This window comes from Sus scrofa, chromosome 6 (genome assembly GCF_000003025.6).
Source record: "Sus scrofa isolate TJ Tabasco breed Duroc chromosome 6, Sscrofa11.1, whole genome shotgun sequence".
Taxonomy (NCBI): Eukaryota; Metazoa; Chordata; class Mammalia; order Artiodactyla; family Suidae; genus Sus; species Sus scrofa.
This window is the reverse complement of record NC_010448.4, coordinates 27,732,137-27,753,855: the sequence shown is the minus strand read 5'-3', so window position 1 is coordinate 27,753,855 and position 21,719 is coordinate 27,732,137. Positions and strand designations below refer to the sequence as shown.

General features: G+C 38.6%; 1 protein-coding gene across 6 annotated transcripts in view; it reads right to left on the bottom strand.

The window, feature by feature from the left end:
* The window catches only part of CBFB (core-binding factor beta subunit), a 66,537-nt gene continuing 47,817 nt past the window's right edge, over window positions 3,000–21,719 (bottom strand). For 4 of the 6 annotated variants that reach the window (XM_021094052.1, XM_021094054.1, XM_021094057.1 and 1 more), the window contains 2 exons: window positions 18,351–18,446; window positions 3,000–5,247 (listed from right to left, as the gene is read on the bottom strand). In XM_021094052.1, the coding sequence (XP_020949711.1) occupies window positions 5,179–5,247; window positions 18,351–18,446 (165 nt within the window). In that variant the 3' untranslated portion in view covers window positions 3,000–5,178. Of the gene's footprint in view, window positions 5,248–18,319; window positions 18,447–21,719 lie in introns of all 6 variants that reach the window. The other 2 variants (XM_021094053.1, XM_021094056.1) reach the window with 1 other exon arrangement.

The following is a 21,719-nucleotide window of genomic DNA, read 5'->3' as shown; positions in this document are numbered from 1 at the left end:
AAGTCAAATATGCAGGGACAGCCTCGGGTCAGAGTATATTGAGTGGCTAAGTACATGGACTGGGACTCTGAATCCCAATCCTGCCATTTAATAGTTTTGTGCCTGGGGCGTTACTTAACTTCTCCATGCCTTAGTTTCCTCATTTGTGAAATGTCTACAACCTCACAGGTTTGTTAGGAGGACTGCACTTATAAGAGTGTCTGAGTTACAGTAAAAGTTTTGTGTATAACTAAAATTTTTTTTAAAAAATCTAGGAGTTCCCTGTGGCTCAGTGGGTTAAAGATCTGGTGTCACTGCTATGGCTGGGGAACTTCTGCATGCTGTGGGCACAGCCAAAAACAAAACAAAACAATCTAATACTGACAAGAGAATTGATGGAATCTACCGGCAGGATCTACAGATTGGTTGTAAAAGATAAAGGAGAAAAGGAATCAAGACTAAAAATACAAGTTTCCAGCTTTGGGTAGCTGGGGGGGATGGCAGTGTCACTCAGACAGGAAAGTGGCTGGAAGGATGCCAATCCTCTGGTAAAACTGTCACGTGGTAGTTTACAAGACAGGAATGTACAAAGTTTGAAGCCCTAGGTGAAGAGCTTGGAAAATAGGATCTCAGTACCATGGTTAATATTGGCTGTATTTGTCAAGGTTTAAAAAAAAAAAAAAAAAAAAAAGCCCACAAACTATGGGATCATGGGTCATGAAAAGTAATGGAGAGTTCCTATCAGCTTTACCAACATTCCCCTCTCAGAGTAGAGGGCCCTCAAAGGGTCTGCCTAATGATATTTCATAATTGTCACTTCACAGAAGACCAATGACTATTCTTCCCTTTTCTGAATGGAAGTGTTTCCTGTCCCTGCTTCACCACTGGATATTGGGTGTGTGGAAGACAGATAACCACATATCACAGAATTTCAGCTCAATGCCTGATCAGCTGGGACTCTCAGGTTGTCTCCCATGGTAGATATGTTTTGTTGTGGGAAGGAGAGTAAAATTTAATACTTAATAATTCAAAGGGTGGTCTTTAGAACTATTCAAGTATATTCTCTTTCCTGGGCAAAAAGTAGAATAGCAATTCCCTGCCCAGGTCAAGTTAGGTATGTTCCTATGATTTGCTAGGTCACATGCAAATGGAAGTCACATGCGTCAATTTCAGGTGACAGTTTAAAAAGTCAGTGCCCTATTACACGATCTCCTTGGCTCTGTCATATGGCTGGCAGTGTTCCAGTGACTGTCAGCCCAGTTTGATCACTTAATGGGTATTTAGTAAATGAGATACATCTTTTTTTTTTTTTTTGTCTTTTTAGGGCAGCACAAGGAGGTTCCTAGGCTAGGGGTTGAGGTGGAGCTACAGCTGCCGGCCCACACCACAGCCACATCAACGTCAGATCCTTAACCCACTGAGCAAGGCCAGGGATCAAACCCAAATCGTCATGTATGCTAGTCAGATTTCTGCTGAGCCATGATGGGAACTCCCCCTGGAACATTTCTGAAATGCCATATAGGTATATATGGTGGTGATGCAAGAAAGGGAATTGATGCTATCTAGAAGGAATCATGCCTTGAAGTATGCCTGAAAATGACTGAAACCTTACCTTTAAGGAATGTTTGGGAGATCAAAATGCCGAAGTTTTATAAATACTGTTAAGTATATAAACACAGCAGTATGGCTGTGATGGTTTTAAAAATACGTCCACAAACTCAACCTTCAAGAGGTGAAGCTTAATTCTCCTTTCAGTATGGGCCTGACCCAGTGACTCACTTCTTACAGAATATGGCAGCCCAAGATGAGGTTATTAAGATGCAGCTTTTATTTTAGTCACGCACTTTTCCTTGGAGCACTCATGCTGGGGAAAGCCAGCTACCAAGCTATGAGCTGCTCAATGGAGACACGTACATGCCAAGGAAGCAGGTCTCCATTCCCAATAGCGAGCAAGGAATCAAGGACTTTCATCCAAAGGCCCGTGAGAAACTGAGGCCAGTCAATGACCACAAGAGTGGGCTTGGTAGGAGATCCTTCAGCTACAGTTAAGCCTTGAGATTTGAGATGACTATAGCCCAGGTTGACAATTTGACTCTTCCTTTTGCCTTTTTTTTTTTTTTTTTTTTTTTTGGTCTTTAGGCATATGGAGCTTCCCAGGCTAGGGGTCGAATTGGAGCTACAACTGGTGGCCTACACCAAAGCCACAGTAACATGAGATCCAAGCCATGTCTGCCACTACACCACAGCTCACGGCAATGCCAGATCCTTAATCCACTGAGTGAGGCCTGGGATCGAACCTGCATCTTCAAGGATAGTAGTCAGATTCATTTCCGCTGAGCCACGACGGGAACTCCTGTTTACTGTTTTAAGTGGCTAAACTTTAGGGGGCAATGCATGCAGCAATGGATAATTCATACTCTGGCTTATGGCATGAGTGTCTAATATGACACCAGCACAAATTCTGTGTATATTCCTAAAATGACTAGTTTGAAAGATGGCAATTATTTGGATGTTTAGTTTTTGCAATTATTCCTTCCCTCCAAGGTCATTACTCTAGTCATATTTCATAGGATGGGTAAATCAAGCTATATTTTTCATTTATTTTCTTTTTTGCTTTTTAGGGCCCCACCCACGGCATATGGAGGTTCCCAGGTTGGGGTTGAATCAGAGCTGTACCTGCTGGCCTACACTACAGCCGAAGCAACGTGGGATCTGAGCCGCGTGTGCTACCTACGCTACAGCTCACAGCTGTGCCACGACAGGAACTCCAAGCCAGATTTTTTAAAAAAACTATAATAATAATCAGGAACTTAGTATTCTTTCTGATTATTTACATTAAAGTTTTCTTTGGAATTAACAGAAATGACCACTAGATGCCACTGTTGGTGGTGGTGGTTTTTTTTAAAGGTTAAAGAAAAAGGATGCAAGAACAGTTTAGAAACAACAAAATCAATTTGAATGTCATAACAAATACTAAAACAGAAATTGTTGGATGTTAATGAAGAGCCAAGACCCAGAAGTTCACTACACAGAAGTTTATTGTGAAAGTAAATTAAACATACAAACACACAATATGGCTAATGGTGGCAAAAGCAATTTGGTAGCTTAAGGCAAGTTTTAAAGGAGATGAATTTAGAAAAAATGATGCAATGATGTAATTTTGTTTAAATATAGATTATGGAAAAATATCAAATTGCATCAATAACTTAATAAAAGTAATCTTCAAAGCCTGCACTACTGGAGAAAAAGGGCTCATGATCTTAATGCCAGCATTAAGACAGATGGAAGCAGCACAGTGCTAAATGACAGGAAAAATTCAGTATATACAGAAGGATGGTAAGATGAACATTTAATAACATTTGATCTTAGTTACTGGTGGACTGAAAACCCTTAGCTAGAAGCAACAGAGAAAACTGTACCATCATCATGATATTAAAAAAAAAAATTTAAGTGCAGAAGTCAAAAAACAAGGAGCTTTTGTGATAAAGTAACCTTAAAACACCACTGTAAGGACCACTTAAAAGGCGATTCCCTCAGGGGAAATTAGGGCACCAAGTGTGTAAACATGTGAGCTGCACCACATCAAATACCAACCAAATTCACTCATAGTACTTAGTTACACAAGATCAGCATGGTCTTTTATGATGCATTATTGTTTATAACAATTTAAACACACTCCTTACCATGCATGATTTCAAATATATAACACACATTTTTATTCTGATACAGGATATGTTTATGAATTATAAGACCTATATACAATGAAAGTCACACACCTCCCTTAAGTATACATATGTTTTAAATGCAATGACCTTATTCAGACCTCAGTTCATTTTCTGAATTGACTATGTCAGTTTTTCAAACTCTTTAAAATAATTCCATTCTATTATGATAAAATACATTTTTGCAAAAATTCAGAAATACAGTAACAGTTAATGAATGTGACCATGAAAAATATTTGTAAGGAGATGCTAATGACTTAGCACTTTTTCCAGTCTTGTATTTGAAGAAAAAAAAAAAAAGTTGCAATCAATTTGACAGTGAGCCTATTTAAAAAATATTCTTATACTAATTCATCTCAAAAGGTTCCATTAATAGTCCTTTTGGAAAATACCATATATAACACCTGTGAATTTTTCTCCAGAATAATTAATGGAAGAAAATGTATCTTCTGCACAGATGAACATTTTCTCTCTGAGACTATCATCAGCCAGCATTGTTTTTACAAAAGCATGCATTATAAAATACACATAAAAGCAGCTATCTTAAACATGATTTTAATACAATATTACCTTTGTAGCTGATTCATCACTGTCTCCAGTTTAATATGCTGTTTCATACATGAAGAAGCTCCAGTATCCCTTTTCTGATTGACTTTTTAAAAAAAATCCCTGAATAAAACAGAAGCCAGCCTGCGACTTCTTTAGGCATTTCAGTAGAATATTAATTATCGTCTATGAAGAATATCTTCACACAAACTCATGATTACAGAAGAGAATCTAAAACAGATCTGGGGCAGACTAGAGTTAATACCAATTAAAAATTTTTATGTTGAAAAAGGAAAGAAAAAGAGCTGATTATCAACATTTAAAAGGATACTGCAACTTTGATGACTGTAAACTTTGTGTTAGAAGGCTGTGGCAGACAGTTCTATGCTACTAGGTTTTTAAGCTTGTAAATAATGCAAACCATCAGCAGTTTAAAAATGCCATAGACTATAAAAACACAAAAGGAAATGTGGGAAACAAAACAAAAAACCAAAAATACTTATCTAAAATGAAGCTGTATAACCAACACATCTAAAATTACCAAAAAAAGAGCAACTGATTAGGGGAAAAAACCCTCTGATAAAAATTTTAATTTCTTGACTTGTTTTAAAATAACATGAACTTTTAAATTAAAATGGAAAAACAAAGCTTTACAAGTAGATACTTTCAACTCACTAAAATAACGCCAACAAGGTAAGCTTGCATAGAAAGAAATTTCAAATTATTACTGGCTACATGCATACAAAATTAGAAATGCAGGTATTATATCATAGTGCAAAACCATGGCAGTTTGTGATGTCTTGTTACTGCCTAAGGTTGAGAAACAGACTGTAGTACCTCCAGTTATCACAGTTTCTGGTCTTTTAATATTTCTGCAGACTAGAAACAATGAATATGTAAAGATGCGGGGGCACATCTTCTGTGCCACTAATTAACGAAGTTTGAGGTCATCACCACCACCTAAACTGGAACCAGGACTAGGGTCTTGCTGTCTTCTTGCCTGTAATGACAAAATCATAATTTGGGGTCAAAATATGTTTTTGAATATCAAAATGCTAGATAAATAAAAGATACAGTAGCATATAAGAAAAGTTTTCAACTAAAAAAATTTTCAGCCAATATTTTGACATGTAATAGGAAAAAAGAACAATTTAGATGATGTATAAACTATTTTGCTAAAGTTTCCTTAAAAACCAAGAAGGGAGTTCCCGTCGTGGCTCAGTGGTTGACAAATCCAGCTAGGAACCATGAGGTTGCAGGTTCGATCCCTGCCCTTGCTCAGTGGGTTAAAGATCCAGCATTGCCATGAGCTGTGGTGTGGGGGTCGCAGACGCAGCTCGGATCCCTCATTGCTGTGGCTGTGGTGTAGGCCGGGCGGCTACAGTTCTGATTCGACCCCTAGCCTGGGAACCTCCATATGCCACGGGAGCGGCCCAAGAAATGGCAAAAAAAAAAAAAAACAAAAAAAACAAAACAAACAAACAAAAAAAAAAACAACCAACCCAAGAGGAAAATCCTCATTATATTCAAAAGAGCATAATCAAAATATGTACTATGGATAAAAGAACAACACATATACATTTCAGTTTTGGGACTAAAGGGCTTTTTACTTGAACACATCACCCAATTACCTTAGAAGCAAACTTTCCCACTTCCCTTTATTTTAATAATAGATGACATTTATTGACAATCAACTATACGCTGGACAATTTTTCCTAAGCAATTCCATGGACAAACAAATTTAACCTCTGCCAACCATCTATTACATAGGTGCTATTATTTATCTATTTTACAAATATAGAAACTGATTTACACATAGTGTATGGCCTACTAATTGTATGGGTGAAAAATATAGTAGTGAATTTCATCTCTCACTGAAGTGCCTCTGCCAAATGGCTTTTTTTTTTTTTGGTCTTTTTCTCCTTTTAGGGCCGCGTCTGAGGCATACGGAGGTTCCCAGGCTAGGGGTCTAATCAGAGCTGTAGCCTCCAGCCTACGCCACAGCCACAGCAATGCCAGATCTGAACTGCATCTGCGACTTACACCACAGCTCACGGCAATGCTGGATCCTTAACCCACTGAGCAAGGTCAAGGATCGAACCCGCAGCCTCATCGTTCCTAGTCCGATTCATTTCCGCTGCGCCACGACAGGAACTCCTGCCAAATGGCTTTTAACCAAAAATTTCTACCTCAAGAAATAAAATTAAGAAATACTACGGATAAAGTATTGTTTCAAAAGCAAAAACAGAAATATGATATTAGAGCCCTTGGTGCACTTATATACACAGAAGTATCTTTACAACAACACTTAACAACTAAGAGGCTTGACATTTATAAATACTGAGGATTTCAAGTTTTAGTTTAGAATAAACATTTCTATTTAAACTATTTATGGCAAATTATTTAATAGAGAATATCTAAGAACATATTGTGCATGACACTCTGTTAACATAAGTTTTGATACAGTGCTCCCACACATAATTACTTTCAGTTTCTTTCACAAATTCCAATACATCTTCCCTAAGTGTTCTTTAGTGACTACGAATGTCAGTCAAGCAAACATGTTTGTATACAGAACCTGGTTCCTTCAGCAACAGTTTTCCTATGTTAGGTAAAGGACTTTTATGAGTTGTTTAGGCAAAAAAACTTGAGGTCACCCATAACATCTCTTTCTCTCACACCCAAAAGCAAATTCTGACATCTCTACATTTAAATATATCCTGGATCTGACCATTTCTAAGACTACCTCTGCCACTCTCATCTCAGTCCAAGCCACCATCATCTTTCATCTGGATCTTGTTTTAGCCACCTGTTATATGCCAACAATTGGGACCAACTGCAATTACCCGTGCAGTCTTCAGTTAAATGGAGTCATGTATTATTATTTTTTAAGAATTTTATTTATTTATTTATTTGTCTTTTTTGCCTTTTCTAGGGCCACTCCCGTGGCATATGGAGGTTCCCAGGCCAGGGGTCTAATCGGAGCTGTAGCTGCTGGCCTACGCCAGAGTCACAGCAACGTGGGATCCGAGCTGCGTCTGCAATCTACATCACAGCTCAGGGCAATGCCAGATCCTTAACCCACTGAGCAAGGCCAGGGATCGAACCCGCAACCTCATGGTCCCTAGTCGGATTTGTTAACCACTGAGCCACGACAGGAACTCCGAGTCATGTATTATTATCACCAATTGATTGTCCATTGTCAGTTTTTGGAAACAATTTTTTTACATTTTTTTAAAGTTTTATTGAAGTATAATTGATTTACAAGGTTGTGATAATTTCTGCCATACAATAAAGTGATTCAGTTATACATATACAAACATCCATTCTCAGAGTTCCGTTTGTGGCTCAGTGGTTAACAATCCCGACTAGGATCCACGAAGATGCAGGTTCATCCCTGGACTCGCTCAGTGGGTTAAGGATCCAGTGTTGCCATGAGCTGTGGTGTTAGGTCACAGATGCAGCTCAGATCCCGAATTGCTGTGGCTATAGTGGGCAGCTGCAGCTCTGATGCAACCCCTAGCCTGGGAACTTCCATATGCCGCGGGTGCAGCCCTAAAAAAAAAAAAAAAAGCAAATGTCCATTCTTTTTCAGATTCTTTTCCTACATAGATTATCACAGAATACTGGGTAGAGTTCTCTGGGCTATGCAATAGGTCCCCGTTAGCCACCCATTCCATATACCTCAATGCTGTAAACAAATTTAACCAAAAATGAAATGTTCTGACTTGTTTCTTTTTTTGTCTTTTTAGGGCTACACCCTTGGCACATGGAGGTTCCCAGCGGGTTCAACTGGAGCTGTACCATGGCCACAGCAACGCCAGATCCAAGCCACATCTGTGACCTACACCACAGCTCTCAGCAATGCCAGATCCTTAACCCACTGAGCAATGCCAGGGATCAAACCTGCGTCCTCAGGGATCTTAATCATATTTGTTTCTGCTTAGCCATGATGAGAACTCCCGAAATGTTCTGATTTCAATTCTTAAGATCTAAAACAGTTGTTACAGAAAGAGCATCCCTGACCTTCAAAGAATCCTGTCAGCAAGACACATTCACTTGTATTACAAAATCAGGGTTAGTAAGAAGCTCCAGTTATATAATTTGTTAAGAGGATTATGCTGTTTAGAAAGAAATGATACTGCCTGATCCACTTTCAAAGAAATAACATAAAACCCAATACTAACTTCTGTGATCTTTCTTATAAATTGTGATATATTTCTCTAGCAAACCTTAGCTTTTTTTTTTAGTAGCAGATTGCACACTGACTAAAGTTTAGCACGAGTTTAGCACGTTTCTTTCAATTAACTAGTCAGGGTAATGTTATGCTGCATGGGTACAGACTGAAAGAGCTATGGAATGCACATGCATCAGAAAAACAATTTATGTTCCATATAGAATCAATGCTAAATGTAGTGTAAGGACAGATCAATTCTGCAAAATCAGAGATGGTGATATGAGCATCTGGTTTCAGTCAATGAAGGTTAGAAAGGGGCTGAGCAATGAAGAAACACTGAAAAAAATCAATCCTAATTATATACCTATGAATTACTACTAACCTACCAATAACGCTTTGTGAAAAGGTATTTCAGCTTTTGTCTTCAAATAACAGTAATTTTCAAATTATTTTAATAAAGGGATGACTCCAAATGAGTGAAAAAAACCAGTTATCAGCAGCTAGAGCTCTCCCTACTGGTCACAGCTGTGCTGAAGCTGTCGTGGGTTTATTTATTTAAAATATATTTTTGGTAAAAGCTATGGAAAGAAAAGTTGTTTTACTATTTATTTATTTTTTAGTTTATATTTATATTATAAAGAAGGAATGAGGACGGAGTTCCCATCATGGCTCAGTGGTTAACGAACCTGACTAGTATCCATGAGGATGTAGGTTCAATCCCTGACTTCGCTCAGTGGGTTAAGGATCCAGCATTGCCGTGAGCTGTGGTGTAGTTCAAAGATGCGGTTTGGATCTCACGTTGTGGCTGTGGTGTAGGCCAGCAGCTACAGCTCTGATTCAACCCCTAGCATGGGAACCTCCATAAGCCATGGGTGCGGCTCTAAAAAGAAAAAAAAAAAAAAAAAAAAAAAAAAAAAGGAATGAGGAAGATGTAAAGGAAGACACTATGAATGAGAATCAAAAATAAAAAAAATAAGGGGAAATCTGACAGAGGATGAATGACAGCAGAAATGGGGAGATGAGAGAGCTGTGAGACTGGGAGGAAATTTAATGCTAGAAGGGAAGATTTATTGGCTGTCATATGAAGGACACAGAAACAGATTTAGGTTCAGTGAAATAGCTTCCACAAGACTGGAATTCAACAACTAGATGAGCTGCCTTAGCAGTGCTTTCTTCTGTGGTAGTTTCCTAATGGAGGGTGGATGTTTTAGAAGGAATTCTTCTATGACTAACAAACTAGATGGCAAAGGAACTCTGCGAATTTGATTATTATAATAAAGTCTGTAATTTCTAGTTTTCTTTTCCCCAGTTAATCCACATAGGCCCTTGGTTTTAACATATTAACAGTTGTTTAAGAAAAGAGTTTTAATATAAAGCAGACATTCACGAGCCTATTCAGAATACAAGTCTGTTCTTAATATTCATAAAGAATTAATCTAGACATTTTACTACAGACCTCTCACTACCAGTTGTTCCTGTTTTCTTTCTTTCAATATACGGTCACCCAGAAACATGGCAAACCCAATTTATAGATGACAGTCATGGGATGTATTAAAAATGAAAAGACAAAGAATAGCAACCAGACTCTGGAGCTTTCCCTACTGGTCAGGGCTGTGTAGAAGCAGCCAACAGCAGGGATTCCAAATAAAAATGAATAAAACTTGGTCATTTCCATTCTTTTATTATCAAGATAATCAAATTAGAGAAAACTCTTCATGAGAAAATGCCCTAATAATTAAAAATGGATTCAACTTATTGAGGGTTTACTATGTACAGATAACATGCAAATCACTTTGTGTGTGACATTTGGCTAAAAGTCAGAACACAGAAAAACAGAATTTTAGAGGCACAGTACTTTATAGAGAGAGGTCTAGCTCAACTCTCATGTTATAGATGATAGGCCTAAGACCCAGAAGGTTAAATGATTCCCCTGGGGTTTCATAGTTAGCTGGTAGCAGTGAGAACACACTCAGAACTCTTAAAAAGATGAAGATGAACCTTTAACTTAAAACTAGCACTAATATCAACCTCCTGAGTCATCTGCTATTTCTTCTGATTGCCAAGGCCAGAAGAGACACAAAGTAGAAAAAAAAAATTTTTTTTAAAGGGCCGCATCCACGGCATATGGAAATTCCCAGGCTAGGGGTCTGATTGGAGCTGTAGCTGCCAACCTACACCACAGCTACGGCAACAATGGATCCTTAACCCACTGAGCGAGGCCTGGGATTGAACCCACACCCTCATGGATCCTAGTCGGGTTTGCTAACCACGACGAGCCATGACGGGAACTCAAAACAGAAGTTTTAAGTCCTAATACAAAAGAAAGAAATGCACTTTCTCCAAACTTATTAAAAAAGGTAAAAATAGGTGGGAGGTGGGGGGTGGGGGGATGTGCTTGGGTTGTGGGATGGAAATCCTGTGAAATCAAATTGTTATGATCATTATACAACTACAGATGTGATAAATTCATTTGAGTAATAATAAAAAAAAGGTTTTAAAAAAAAAAAAGCAAAAATAGGGGTTCCCGACACGGCTTGGCTCTTGTGTTGCTGTGGCTGTGGCTCTGGCCAGCGGCTACAGCTCCGATTAGACCCCTAGCCTGGGAACCTCCATATGCCACTGGTGTGGCCCTAGAAAAGACAAAAAAAAAAAAAAAAAGGGAGTTCCTGTTGTGGCTCAGTGGTTAACAAGTCCAACTAGGAACCATGAGGTTGCGGGTTTGATCCCTGGCCTTGCTCAGTGGGTTGAGGATCTGGCGTTGCCCTGAGCTGTGGTGTAGGTTGCAGACATGGCTTGGGTCTGGTCTAGGCCAGCAGCTTCAGCTCCAGTTGGACCCCTAGCCTGGGAACCTCCATATGCCATGGATGAGACCCTAGAAAAAGACAAAAAATAAAAAATAAAAAAAAAGTGAAAAAAGTAAAAATAAGGTCAGCAGACAATCACAAACACCTGTCAAATAAGTAGACTGCAAGAGTTGGTCTAACAGGCACATCAAAAAAATAGTTCATGATGGAAGTTAATAACAGAAAAAAATGTATATATATGTATAACTGTGTCACTTTGCTGTATAGCAGAAATTGACAGAACATTATAAATCCACTATAATAAAAAAATTTTTTTAAATAGTTCTTGGAGTTCCCATGTGGCTCAGTGGTTCAAGGATCTGGCACTGTCACTGCTGTGGCTCAGGCCACTGCTTTGGTTTGCGTTTGATCACTGGCCATGGGAACTTCATGCCATGGGCATGGCCCAAAAAAACAAACAGACAAAAAACCCCCCAAAAAACAAACTAGAGTTCTTACAAAGTAAACAACTTCAGGAGAACTTTAAATATAAAGTGTCATTTTAATATAAAAAAGAAAAGTGTAAATAACCTACATTTCCAAACATGGATTGGGGCAGTTCTACTTTAGCTATGTGATTTTATACAAACTTCTTATCCTCTTTCAGCCTTAGTTCCTCAAAATGGAGATAGATTTTTCCCCCCCAGTATCCTCATGGTAAATTTTAGTTTTATTACAGAACAAATCAAGAATTACAAAAGTATCTGTTACACCTTCCCAACAAAATTGAGTTTTCTCCATATATCAGACATTATTATGGAAAGATGTCTTTACGGCTGGTCATGATTGAATTGCTGCATCTCCCCCATGACTTCTCACCTCAGAAACCCAGGTGGCTACCTTGAGCAAGTATATCAGGATATCCACTGGGTTGGTTGTTCGAATCGCTTTTCAAATAGAAAATGAGTTCTGATGAGTTTGGACATGTCTTACTTTAATGTGCTCCTTACATTTAAATAGGATTTTAGTGAGGCAGTGACACTTAGAGGCATCCCTTGGAGATGCATTTTATAAGCTCATTTAAGAATCAAGTGTAGGAGTTCCCATGGTGGCTCAGTGATAATGAACCCCGACTAAGATCCATGAGGATGTGGGTTCAATCTCTGGCCTTGCTCTGGCCTTGGGTTATGGATCCGGCGTTGCCGTGAATTGTGGTGAAGGTGGCAGTAATGGCTCAGATCTGGCTTTGCTGTGGCTGTGGTGTAGGACGGCAGCTACAGCTCTGATTTGACCCCTAGCCTGGGAACTTTCATATGCCATGGGTGTGGCCCTAAAACAACCAAAAAAATCCAAAAACAACAACCTTCTCCCCCCCACCAAAAGAATCAAGTGTAAAACAACTGTTTTAGAGTACACTGCCTGGCACATAGTAAGCCTCATGCTGTTGCTATCACAACAAAGCTGCTCATCACATCCCGGGTTACCTATATGAACTTTTCAAATGTTAAAAAAGTTCACATCCTGCAGATAAGTGTAATGTTTACCAACTAAAACAATGTTAAAACAAAATAAATTTTAATAAAGCTTAATTTCCTATGTTAGAAACCAAACCAAAACTGTCTTTCTCTTATTATGGGAAAAGACAGACCTACTATTCTTGTCCTCCCTTATTAATCCTCTCCCAATTCTTATTTTTAGGCTGAGTTCCTACTCGTGGTTCACCCTCATCTACTGCCTATACACAAAACACACCTCAGGAAGGTCCAGTATAGATAGATTTTTATGTTAATTTGTCTTTACATAAAAATAAGTGTTGGTAGAATAAAGTGATTTGAAAACTGAAGTCTGTGGGAATTTAAAGTAAATAGAGGCTGAGATTTTTTTCTTGGACCACACAGAATCGAAGGCTCCAAAAACATACAAAACACAAATATAAAAACCACATAAAGTCTTTTGCCTGTTTTTATTTCCAAATAGTTTCCATATAAAATTCTCATATGGTTTGCTAAACTGCACTAAAACTGCCTATAGTAGAATAAGCAATAATTATTTACCCATTCTGTAACATTAAAGACAATTTATGCTAAGGATTTATAACCCAAGTAAATGAAAGCATTTTTTAGATAATGACAGAGAAAATCTCTTTCAGCACCCTGTCACTCTGCAGTTGAATTAAGAGCCAACAGTAGTACATTACAGTTTCAGGTTAAGAGGCCAATCCAGCTGAAGGCAATCTCTAGACACAGCCAGTGTATGAGCTGCTATAAAACAGATGACAGAGGTATCTTTCAAATTTATTTATGACCAAAGCACTCAGTCTGTACCTTATTAAGCTCAATCTTCCTTCACAGAATCATGAAGGACTGCCATAAGTAACACGTTAACATTTTCAAATTGTGGCCAGATTCTCAGGTAAAAAGACACTGGGTTACTTCCATGTGGCAACAGATAACAAAGAATACGCACTTCACAGAAGGAACGCCTGTGATTATTTCTTCTTTTTTAAAGTCAACTTTTTATTAAAGTACAGAAGAGCAAACAAGTCATAAATATATGACTGCTGCATTCACTAAGTGAACACACCCATATAACTGGAAATATAATATCACCCAACACAGCAAATTCTCTTTGTACCCTTTTGTCACTACTCAACCCGAGAGAGGCCAGAAAAGTTTAAAATCCTTTCCTGTTGTTAAAAAACAAACAAACAAACACCACCAGGATATAAAACAGTTTGCAACATTTCTTGGACTTTTTCACAGACTCAAGTTAGATTATGCCTGCCTTTACTGCCACTCCAGGTATGTTGTGAGCCAAGGTACACAGAAAGAGAAGGTAAAGAAACCAGTTTCCAATGAGCCCCATTTTAAGTGGCAGATACTGAGCTGGGCAGCACCCCAGGGAGGTAGGGTGTTAGCTCTATTTAACAGATAAGGGTCAAGAGAATAAGCAACTTTTCCAATGTCACATGGAAATAAGTGTAGAGCTAGGATTCAAAATGAGGGTAATCTATTAGAAACCTCATGCTCAGAGTTCCCACTGTGGTGCAAGAGGATAGATGGTATCTTGGGACCACTGGGACACAGGTTCAATCCCTGGCCCAGCACAGTGGGTTAGGGATCGGGCATTGCCACAGCTGTGGCTTAGGTAGCAGCTACAGCTCAGATCTGATCCTTGGCCCAGGAGCTCCATATACTGCGGGGTGGCCAAAAAAGGGAGGAAAAGAAAGGAAAGGAAAAGGAAAGGAAAGGAAATGAAAGGAAAAGAAAAGAAAAGAAAAAAGAAATCTCATGCTCATCTACTACCTCAAAGGTTCTCAAGTTACATTCTGTCAGTTACTGGGTTCCCCGAAAACACCCCTGGAACTCTATATGGAGACCAGAATTATCCCTACTCCAGCTTCATTCAGAAGAGCGCCCCTTTTATCTATTTTATATATTAAGGTTCCACATAAAATTTCAAATGAAGACAGGATTTCACATTTTAAAAAACTGCCTATACACGAGAAAATACAGATAGCAAGTTCTGTTTTCATCATTCTCTGTTAACACTAACAACAAATTTTATTTCTTTTAATGGGTAATAGATAATCATATAAAATTCGAAAGGTATGAAAGATAAACAATAAAAAAGAATCAGTTTTAGAACTGATTTCAGGTTAAAAAACACCGGTGGAAACCAAAACCACTTGGAGTTCTGCTTCCCACTGTTAGTAAACTGAACTGTATACACATATTAAATGCTCATGAGCACCACTGTTACAAGCTTACCATGTCAGGGCTAGAGGCCTCAGAGGTTATCCAAACAGGGCGGGACATCCCTAGCCGCTATGCTGCCAGGATCTTAAGCCTCCAAGGACCATTTGCTGGGTTACTGCCACCCACAGTTACCACTTCTCCTTGGCCCTTGTCTCTGGTCAGGCATCAGGACCACCCACTGTAACCATTATTATTCTTTCCTTCCTCAGTTTTTTCTTTTCCAGGCAGAATAGTTTCTAACCTCTTCTGGCAGACTTTATTTTTCAACTTAATCATCTTTATGGGTGATGTGGAAATTCATTTCCCAGTGCTAGGCTGTATTTGTAGAGACTTTCTGGTTAGGAAACTGGTTTAAGAGTCTTCACTACTTTTATTAACCAACTATTTCAAAGAGTGCGAGTCAATTTTTCTCAGAGTCCAAGTTCCTTCAGATGTAGTGAGGATGTTACCTAGATGAACTTAACTATTTTTTTTTCCCCTGCACCTGTGTCATATGGACGTTCCCAGGCCAGGGATCGAATCTGACCTGCAGCTGTGACCTACGTCACAGCTGTGGCAATGATGGATCCTTAACCCCCTGCACTGGGTCAGGGACCAGGCTGGGGATTGAACCCATGCCACCACAGAGACAACACTGGATCTTTAACCTGCTGCACCACAGTGGGAACTCTAAGAAAATTTTTAAAATAAAATTGTTATTAAAAAAAATTAAAAACAGACACATACAAAGAATGTTTGGTTATATTTTGTAAGGTCCTCCAGAGATGTCTGAATCACAGGGGGAAAATGCAATATTTTTCTCCAATGTCTCCTTGTAGGAAAAGGAGGTGAACTACAAGAAAAATGAACTGTTATATTTTTTAAAGGGAAGCAAAATACACATGCATAAAGTGCCAAAAGACATGCATACCCCAAATTCCCCTAAGAGACTGCCAGTGCAAGCTCTGGAGTCAGATTCCAGCCCAATTTTCTAGATGACAGTTCTCTATGAAAACTGACTTTTAAAATTACTACCATAAGGGACCAAAGGATCTTAAATCATTGATGAAAATGTAACCACTTTCTCTATGCTCTAGATCATAATGCAGAGAAAGTGCCTTGATACACTTTAGAGAACTAAAAGGATGTTCTTGTTAGTCAGATAATTCAATTAACTGGAACCAGCACTGCGGTAGAGCTTTTAGTGCTAAAGAAGTATTCAGGGCTATTATTTACGGTAGGCATACACATACCAAGCACCATACTAAGTGCTTTACAAGCATTTTCCCACTTAATTCTCACAATGATTTCTATGAGAAAAGGGGCTTAAGACAGGTTGGCAAGTGATAGAGCAGGAATCTCAACTAAGCCTAACTACAAAGCCCACGTGCTCAATTACTGACATAAATAAAACTGACTGGAATCTGTCTATCTGAGCAACAAATTATTTGACACCTCTATCAAGAGAATATATTCTTGCTCACACACAAATATAAACATATGCACAAATATACTCACACACCAAAATGTTTTTCTTCAAGTAATGTTATTTTTAAGACCAAAGTAACACTTTAGAAAAGATAATTCTTAATTTCAACTAATCTAGAATTTTATTTAAGCAAAATATATACACAAAATACCTAGCTGTTCCATTAGTTGTCAAATAGTTATTCTTCAAATGTAATACAGGTGAACAGCACTTTTTATAAAGCAATTCTTATCATCATTTAAAGCCCTGGTTCGTTTCCTCCAGAAAGATGGATCAGGCATACTCTCTGACATGGCAAGATCTCTTACTCCTTCACTTTTTTGCACATACTATTCCTTCTGTCCAGAATACTTTCCCCAGCCTGTCTAGCTGGCCAACTCACATTTTCCTTCAAATCCCTTCAAGTGTGTTTTCTTGTGAATCCCCAAGAGGAGGCAGACTTAAGTGCTCCTTCCTCTGCAGTGCCACTATTCCCCTTTACATGCAACTGCTGCTAAAGCAGACTGCAATTATCTATTTATATATCTATTTTCCCCCAGACTAATAGATGTTCAAGGACAGAAACCATGCATTTTCATCTATATATTTCAAGTCCCTGAAGCAGAATCCAGCACAATACAGTTCATTACTTGATAAATTGCCTATTTAATATAAACCAACAAATTATAGACATTTAAAATCTTTCCAGAGACCATTAACTTGTATTATTCTACTTTAATGTACAGGCTCTAGTTTTCAGACATGCAGAACAGAAGCTGTTTTATTTTTCATTTGTTTGTTTCAGGGCTGCATCTGCAATGCATGGACGTTCCCAGGCTAGGGGTTAAATCAGAGCTGCAGATGACAGACTAAGCCACATCCAAGCAACGTGGGATCTGAGCCACGTCTGCAACCCACACCGCAGCTTGTGGCAATGACAGTCATATCAAATTTAAACACTGGACAAGACTAAATTTGGGTGTTTAAGACTGATATAGACAGGGGTAATAAAAATTATTAAAAGACAAGGAAGTGATTACTTTAAAAGTTGAGACAGGAGTTCCCATCGTGGCTCAGCGATTAATGAACCTGACTAGCATTCATGAGGATGTGGGTTTGATCCCTGGCCTTGCTCAGTGGGTTAAGGGTCCAGTGTTGCTGTGAGCTGTGATCTAAGTCACAGATGTGACTTAGACGAGTCTCAAAAAGTTGAGACAATGACTACTTTTGAGGTGAGAGAGAAGGTCATGGTTACACACATGGAGGTAGGTACTTACTTGGGTACTTACTGTCACATTTTTATTTTTTTACCTAGGTGGTATTTACAAGGGTGTTAGGCTTCTAATAATTAAGCTACACATTTTTTTTGGTGTAGATTTCATCTGTGTATTTTACTTTACACAAATGAAAACGGTTACCATAAAAATGTTAAAAGAAAAATAGTCTAATTTCATTCTTTGAGTAGTTTGAAAATATTAAATGTTCTTCCAGTAAAGAGATTACACAAAGGACTGAAAATTACACTGTTACAAAATGAAGACAAATATTTATTGAAAAGCAGAAAATGTTACTCCCAAACAACTTTAATAATGTCCTAAAAATGTATTCTATATTAACATCAGGTAATTTTTACACATAACCTGAAAGATAATTAAGAAAAAAGAGATAAGGTATTTGGATCAATGAATAGAAAACATACCTTATCATGGTAAATGACTTTTACAAAGACCAATAAATGAAGGCTTCACGTATGATCTTAAAATTAAGCCTCATTTTCTTTATAGTAATTACATTTAATAAAAACAAAGTCAGATGGCACAACTTTTTAAAAATGAAAGACAAACTATTAAAAAACATTATGCATAAACATCACAAATAGAGCCTGAGAGTTGGGGGAAAGTACTAACCAGTTACTGCCAGCAGCTGTGAAACTCTCACCTCCATTTCCTCCCGATGAGACCTGTCTCTATCTTCAAATTCACGTGTCCTTCTTCGGGCCTCTTCAAAGGCCTGTTGTGCTAATGCATCCTCCTGCTGTCGTAAGAATACATGAAATAGGTATTTTAATTTTGATTTGTAATAAAAAATAAAGTTTAAGGGTATCTTATTTTTTGAAGGAAATGCACAGCAAGAGTACTTCTCAAAACATCAAAATCATTTTAAAAAGTCAGAGTAACTTTTAAAAGGAAACTTCAGTATTTCCATGCTCTGTTGTAACATGTAAACAGTTATGGTGTTCAATCACATTCTTACGACTGAAAATGTTCTTCCCTTTTCTGTCCTTACTTCATCCTATTCACCAAAATAAAATCCTGATCAAGTCAATATTGAAAACAGAAGTACAAAAAAAAATCAGTAAATACTTTTACAACATAAGGATAATTATGACACTAAAGCCAGAAACATAAAAGAGAATACTAACAGAATCAACTGTACAAATGTTAGAAACTTCTAGACAAGAAAAAGTACATAAAATTTCAAGGAATATTATCAAGAAAGATAAGAAATCTATCCTAATCCTCTCCCAACTAATCGATAAAGATCTGCACATGAACGGAACCCAGATATCTCAAACTTCTTGTGTCTGTAAGGTACCAGTTTAAACTTCCCTTTACACTTGTCTCGTCTGGATGGTGGCACCACTCCCTCACTTCTGCAAGGGACCTGGGCCACCTTTGACATTTCACTCTCCCCTTGTCTCCACAGAGCCAATCAACCACCAAGTCCTATCCATTTGACCTCCTAAATATTTTTTGAATCTTCAGTCTTTTCACTCCTACAAACATTTTCTTAGTTCAGGCTCCTAAGATCTCTTGCCCAAATACTGCAAAATCTCTTCTCTCTTTCATTCTGTTAACCCCCCCAATCCACAACACAGCTATTAGAGCATGCCTTCTAAAGTACAATCTGACCATAATATCCCCGCAACTTAAAAAAAGCTCCCTCACTGTCTACCACTTTGTATTCACACACTTCTCAACACTAGGTTTTTTTTTTTTTTTTTTTTTTTGGCCACACCCATGGCATGCGGAAGTTCTGGGGCCAGGGATCAAGCCTGAGCCAAAGCTGCAACCTGAGCCACAGCAGCGACCACATCAGATCTTTAACACGATTAGCCACCAAGGAACTAACTCCCTAACACCAGGATTTTTGATGCCACACTTGAAGAAATTAAAATACCAAAAACGCTATCAAAAAGTTCATCAATATTCACTGTCCTTGATTCACTGCAGCAAGGAATGGCCAGGTAACTCTAGTTCTAGCCAATAAAAAGTGTAGGTCACCTAATGAGGCTTTTAAGAAAGTTATTTAAGGAGTTCCCTTGTAGCACAGGGGGTTAAGGGTCCAGTGTTGTCACGACTATGGTCTGGGTTGCTGCTGTGGCACGAGTTTGATTCCCAGCCTGGGAACTTCTGCATGCCCCAGGGATGGCCAAAAAAAAAAAAAAAAAGAGTCATTTAAGAAATATTTCCCCTTTCCACTTTCCTGGGAACGGGTGCAACGACCAGAGAGAGATACAGCAACCATCTTGCAAACACAATGAGGATGGAACCACATATTGAGCACAGTACAGCAGAAAACTGAAAAGACCCACAGCCCCAATAATAAGTTCTATACCAGGCCTGAACTGTGTACTGCTACTATCTTGTTCTGTGTGATAAATTCTTTGTGTGTCTTTTTGCCTTTTCTAGGGCTGCTCCTGTGGCACATGGAGGTTCCCGGGCTAGGGATCGAATCGGAGCTGTAGCCACCGGCCTATGCCAGAGCCACAGCAATGCGGGATCCAAGCCATGTCTGCGACCCACACCACAGCTCACAGCAACGCCAGATCCTTAACCCACTGAGCAAGGCCAGGGATCAAACCTGCAACCTCACGGTTCATAGTCGGATTCGTTAACCACTGAGCCACAACGGGAACGCCATGTGTGATAAATTCTTTATTTGGCTGTTAGTAGGGTTGTTTAATACTTGTAATTCTGACACAGGTCTATAACTTCAACAAAACTGAAAGGTGTGATCAAGTTTCTATTATTGTGCATTACTATAGCTTTATGATCCAGGGCAAGGTATATCGTTTTCTAAACCTCAGAAAACTCACATGCAAAATGTACATAGTAGGAATACTTATTGCACAAGATTAAATGAGGTAACATGTAAGATTTACATATGTGGGAGATCCTGCTATGGTGCAATGGGATCGGCAGCATCTCTGCAGTGGCAGGACGCAGGTTTGATACCTGGCCCAGCACAGTGAGAGTTATAGGAATTCTATATGCCACTGGGAAGCCAAAAAAAGAAGAAAAAAAAAGATTTACGCATTTGACTAAACACTATTACACACATCAACTGTATTCTCAGAATGTACTATATAAGCCAGAGGTGTCTATGAAAGAACACTATTTCCAACTCTCAAGGGCTTTCTCTTATTTAGATATAAGTGGAACATGTGTGCTGATAGCAAGATAATCCTTTTGTCCTGTGCATTCATTCATTCATTCACTTATTTATCCCACAAATATTTAGTGACTCACTATTATGCCCAAGTCACTGTCATGCGTACAATGTGTGGGAACAAATGGTGTTTTCCCTCACAGTTTCTGGTCTAGTGAGGCAGGTGGACAATGAACAAATACTTACAAAAATCAATATATGATTATCAGTTGTGACTGAGTACATCAGAGAAGAATTTCAGGATGAAATTAGAGCATATAACACGAGATGTAGTCTAACTACTAAAGGAAGTTAGCAGCCACTAAGGTGTATTCTAACAATGATCATAGGGAGTTCCTGTCGTGGTGCAGTGGTTAACGAATCCAACTAGGAACCATGAGGTTGTAGGTTCGGTCCCTGCCCTTGCTCAGTGGGTTAAGGATCTGGCGTTGCCGTGAGCTGTGGTGTAGGTTGCAGACCCGGCTCGGATCCCAAGTGGCTGTGGCTGTGGCGTAGGCTGGCGGCTACAGCTCCGATTAGACCCCTAGCCTGGGAACCTCTATATGCTGTGGGAGCGGCCCTAGAAAAGGCAAAAAGACAAAATAAATAAATAAATAACAATGATCATAGGTTATATTATTAAAATAAAACAAGAGCATTACTAATATTTGTAGTAAGGCCATGAGTGATTTGGTAGCCCTTTACTAATTCCAGCTGCTGTCTTGGTCTTTACTAGGGAGATGTGAAGTGTTATGTGCAATGAACAGAGTCTGCCCTTTAATAAATGGTTAAATCTGAAAGATGATCAGCAATTACCAGTGTTATCCTGATCCTTTCCTATTGCAACCTTATTAAGTAACAGCTCTCCTTCAAGAA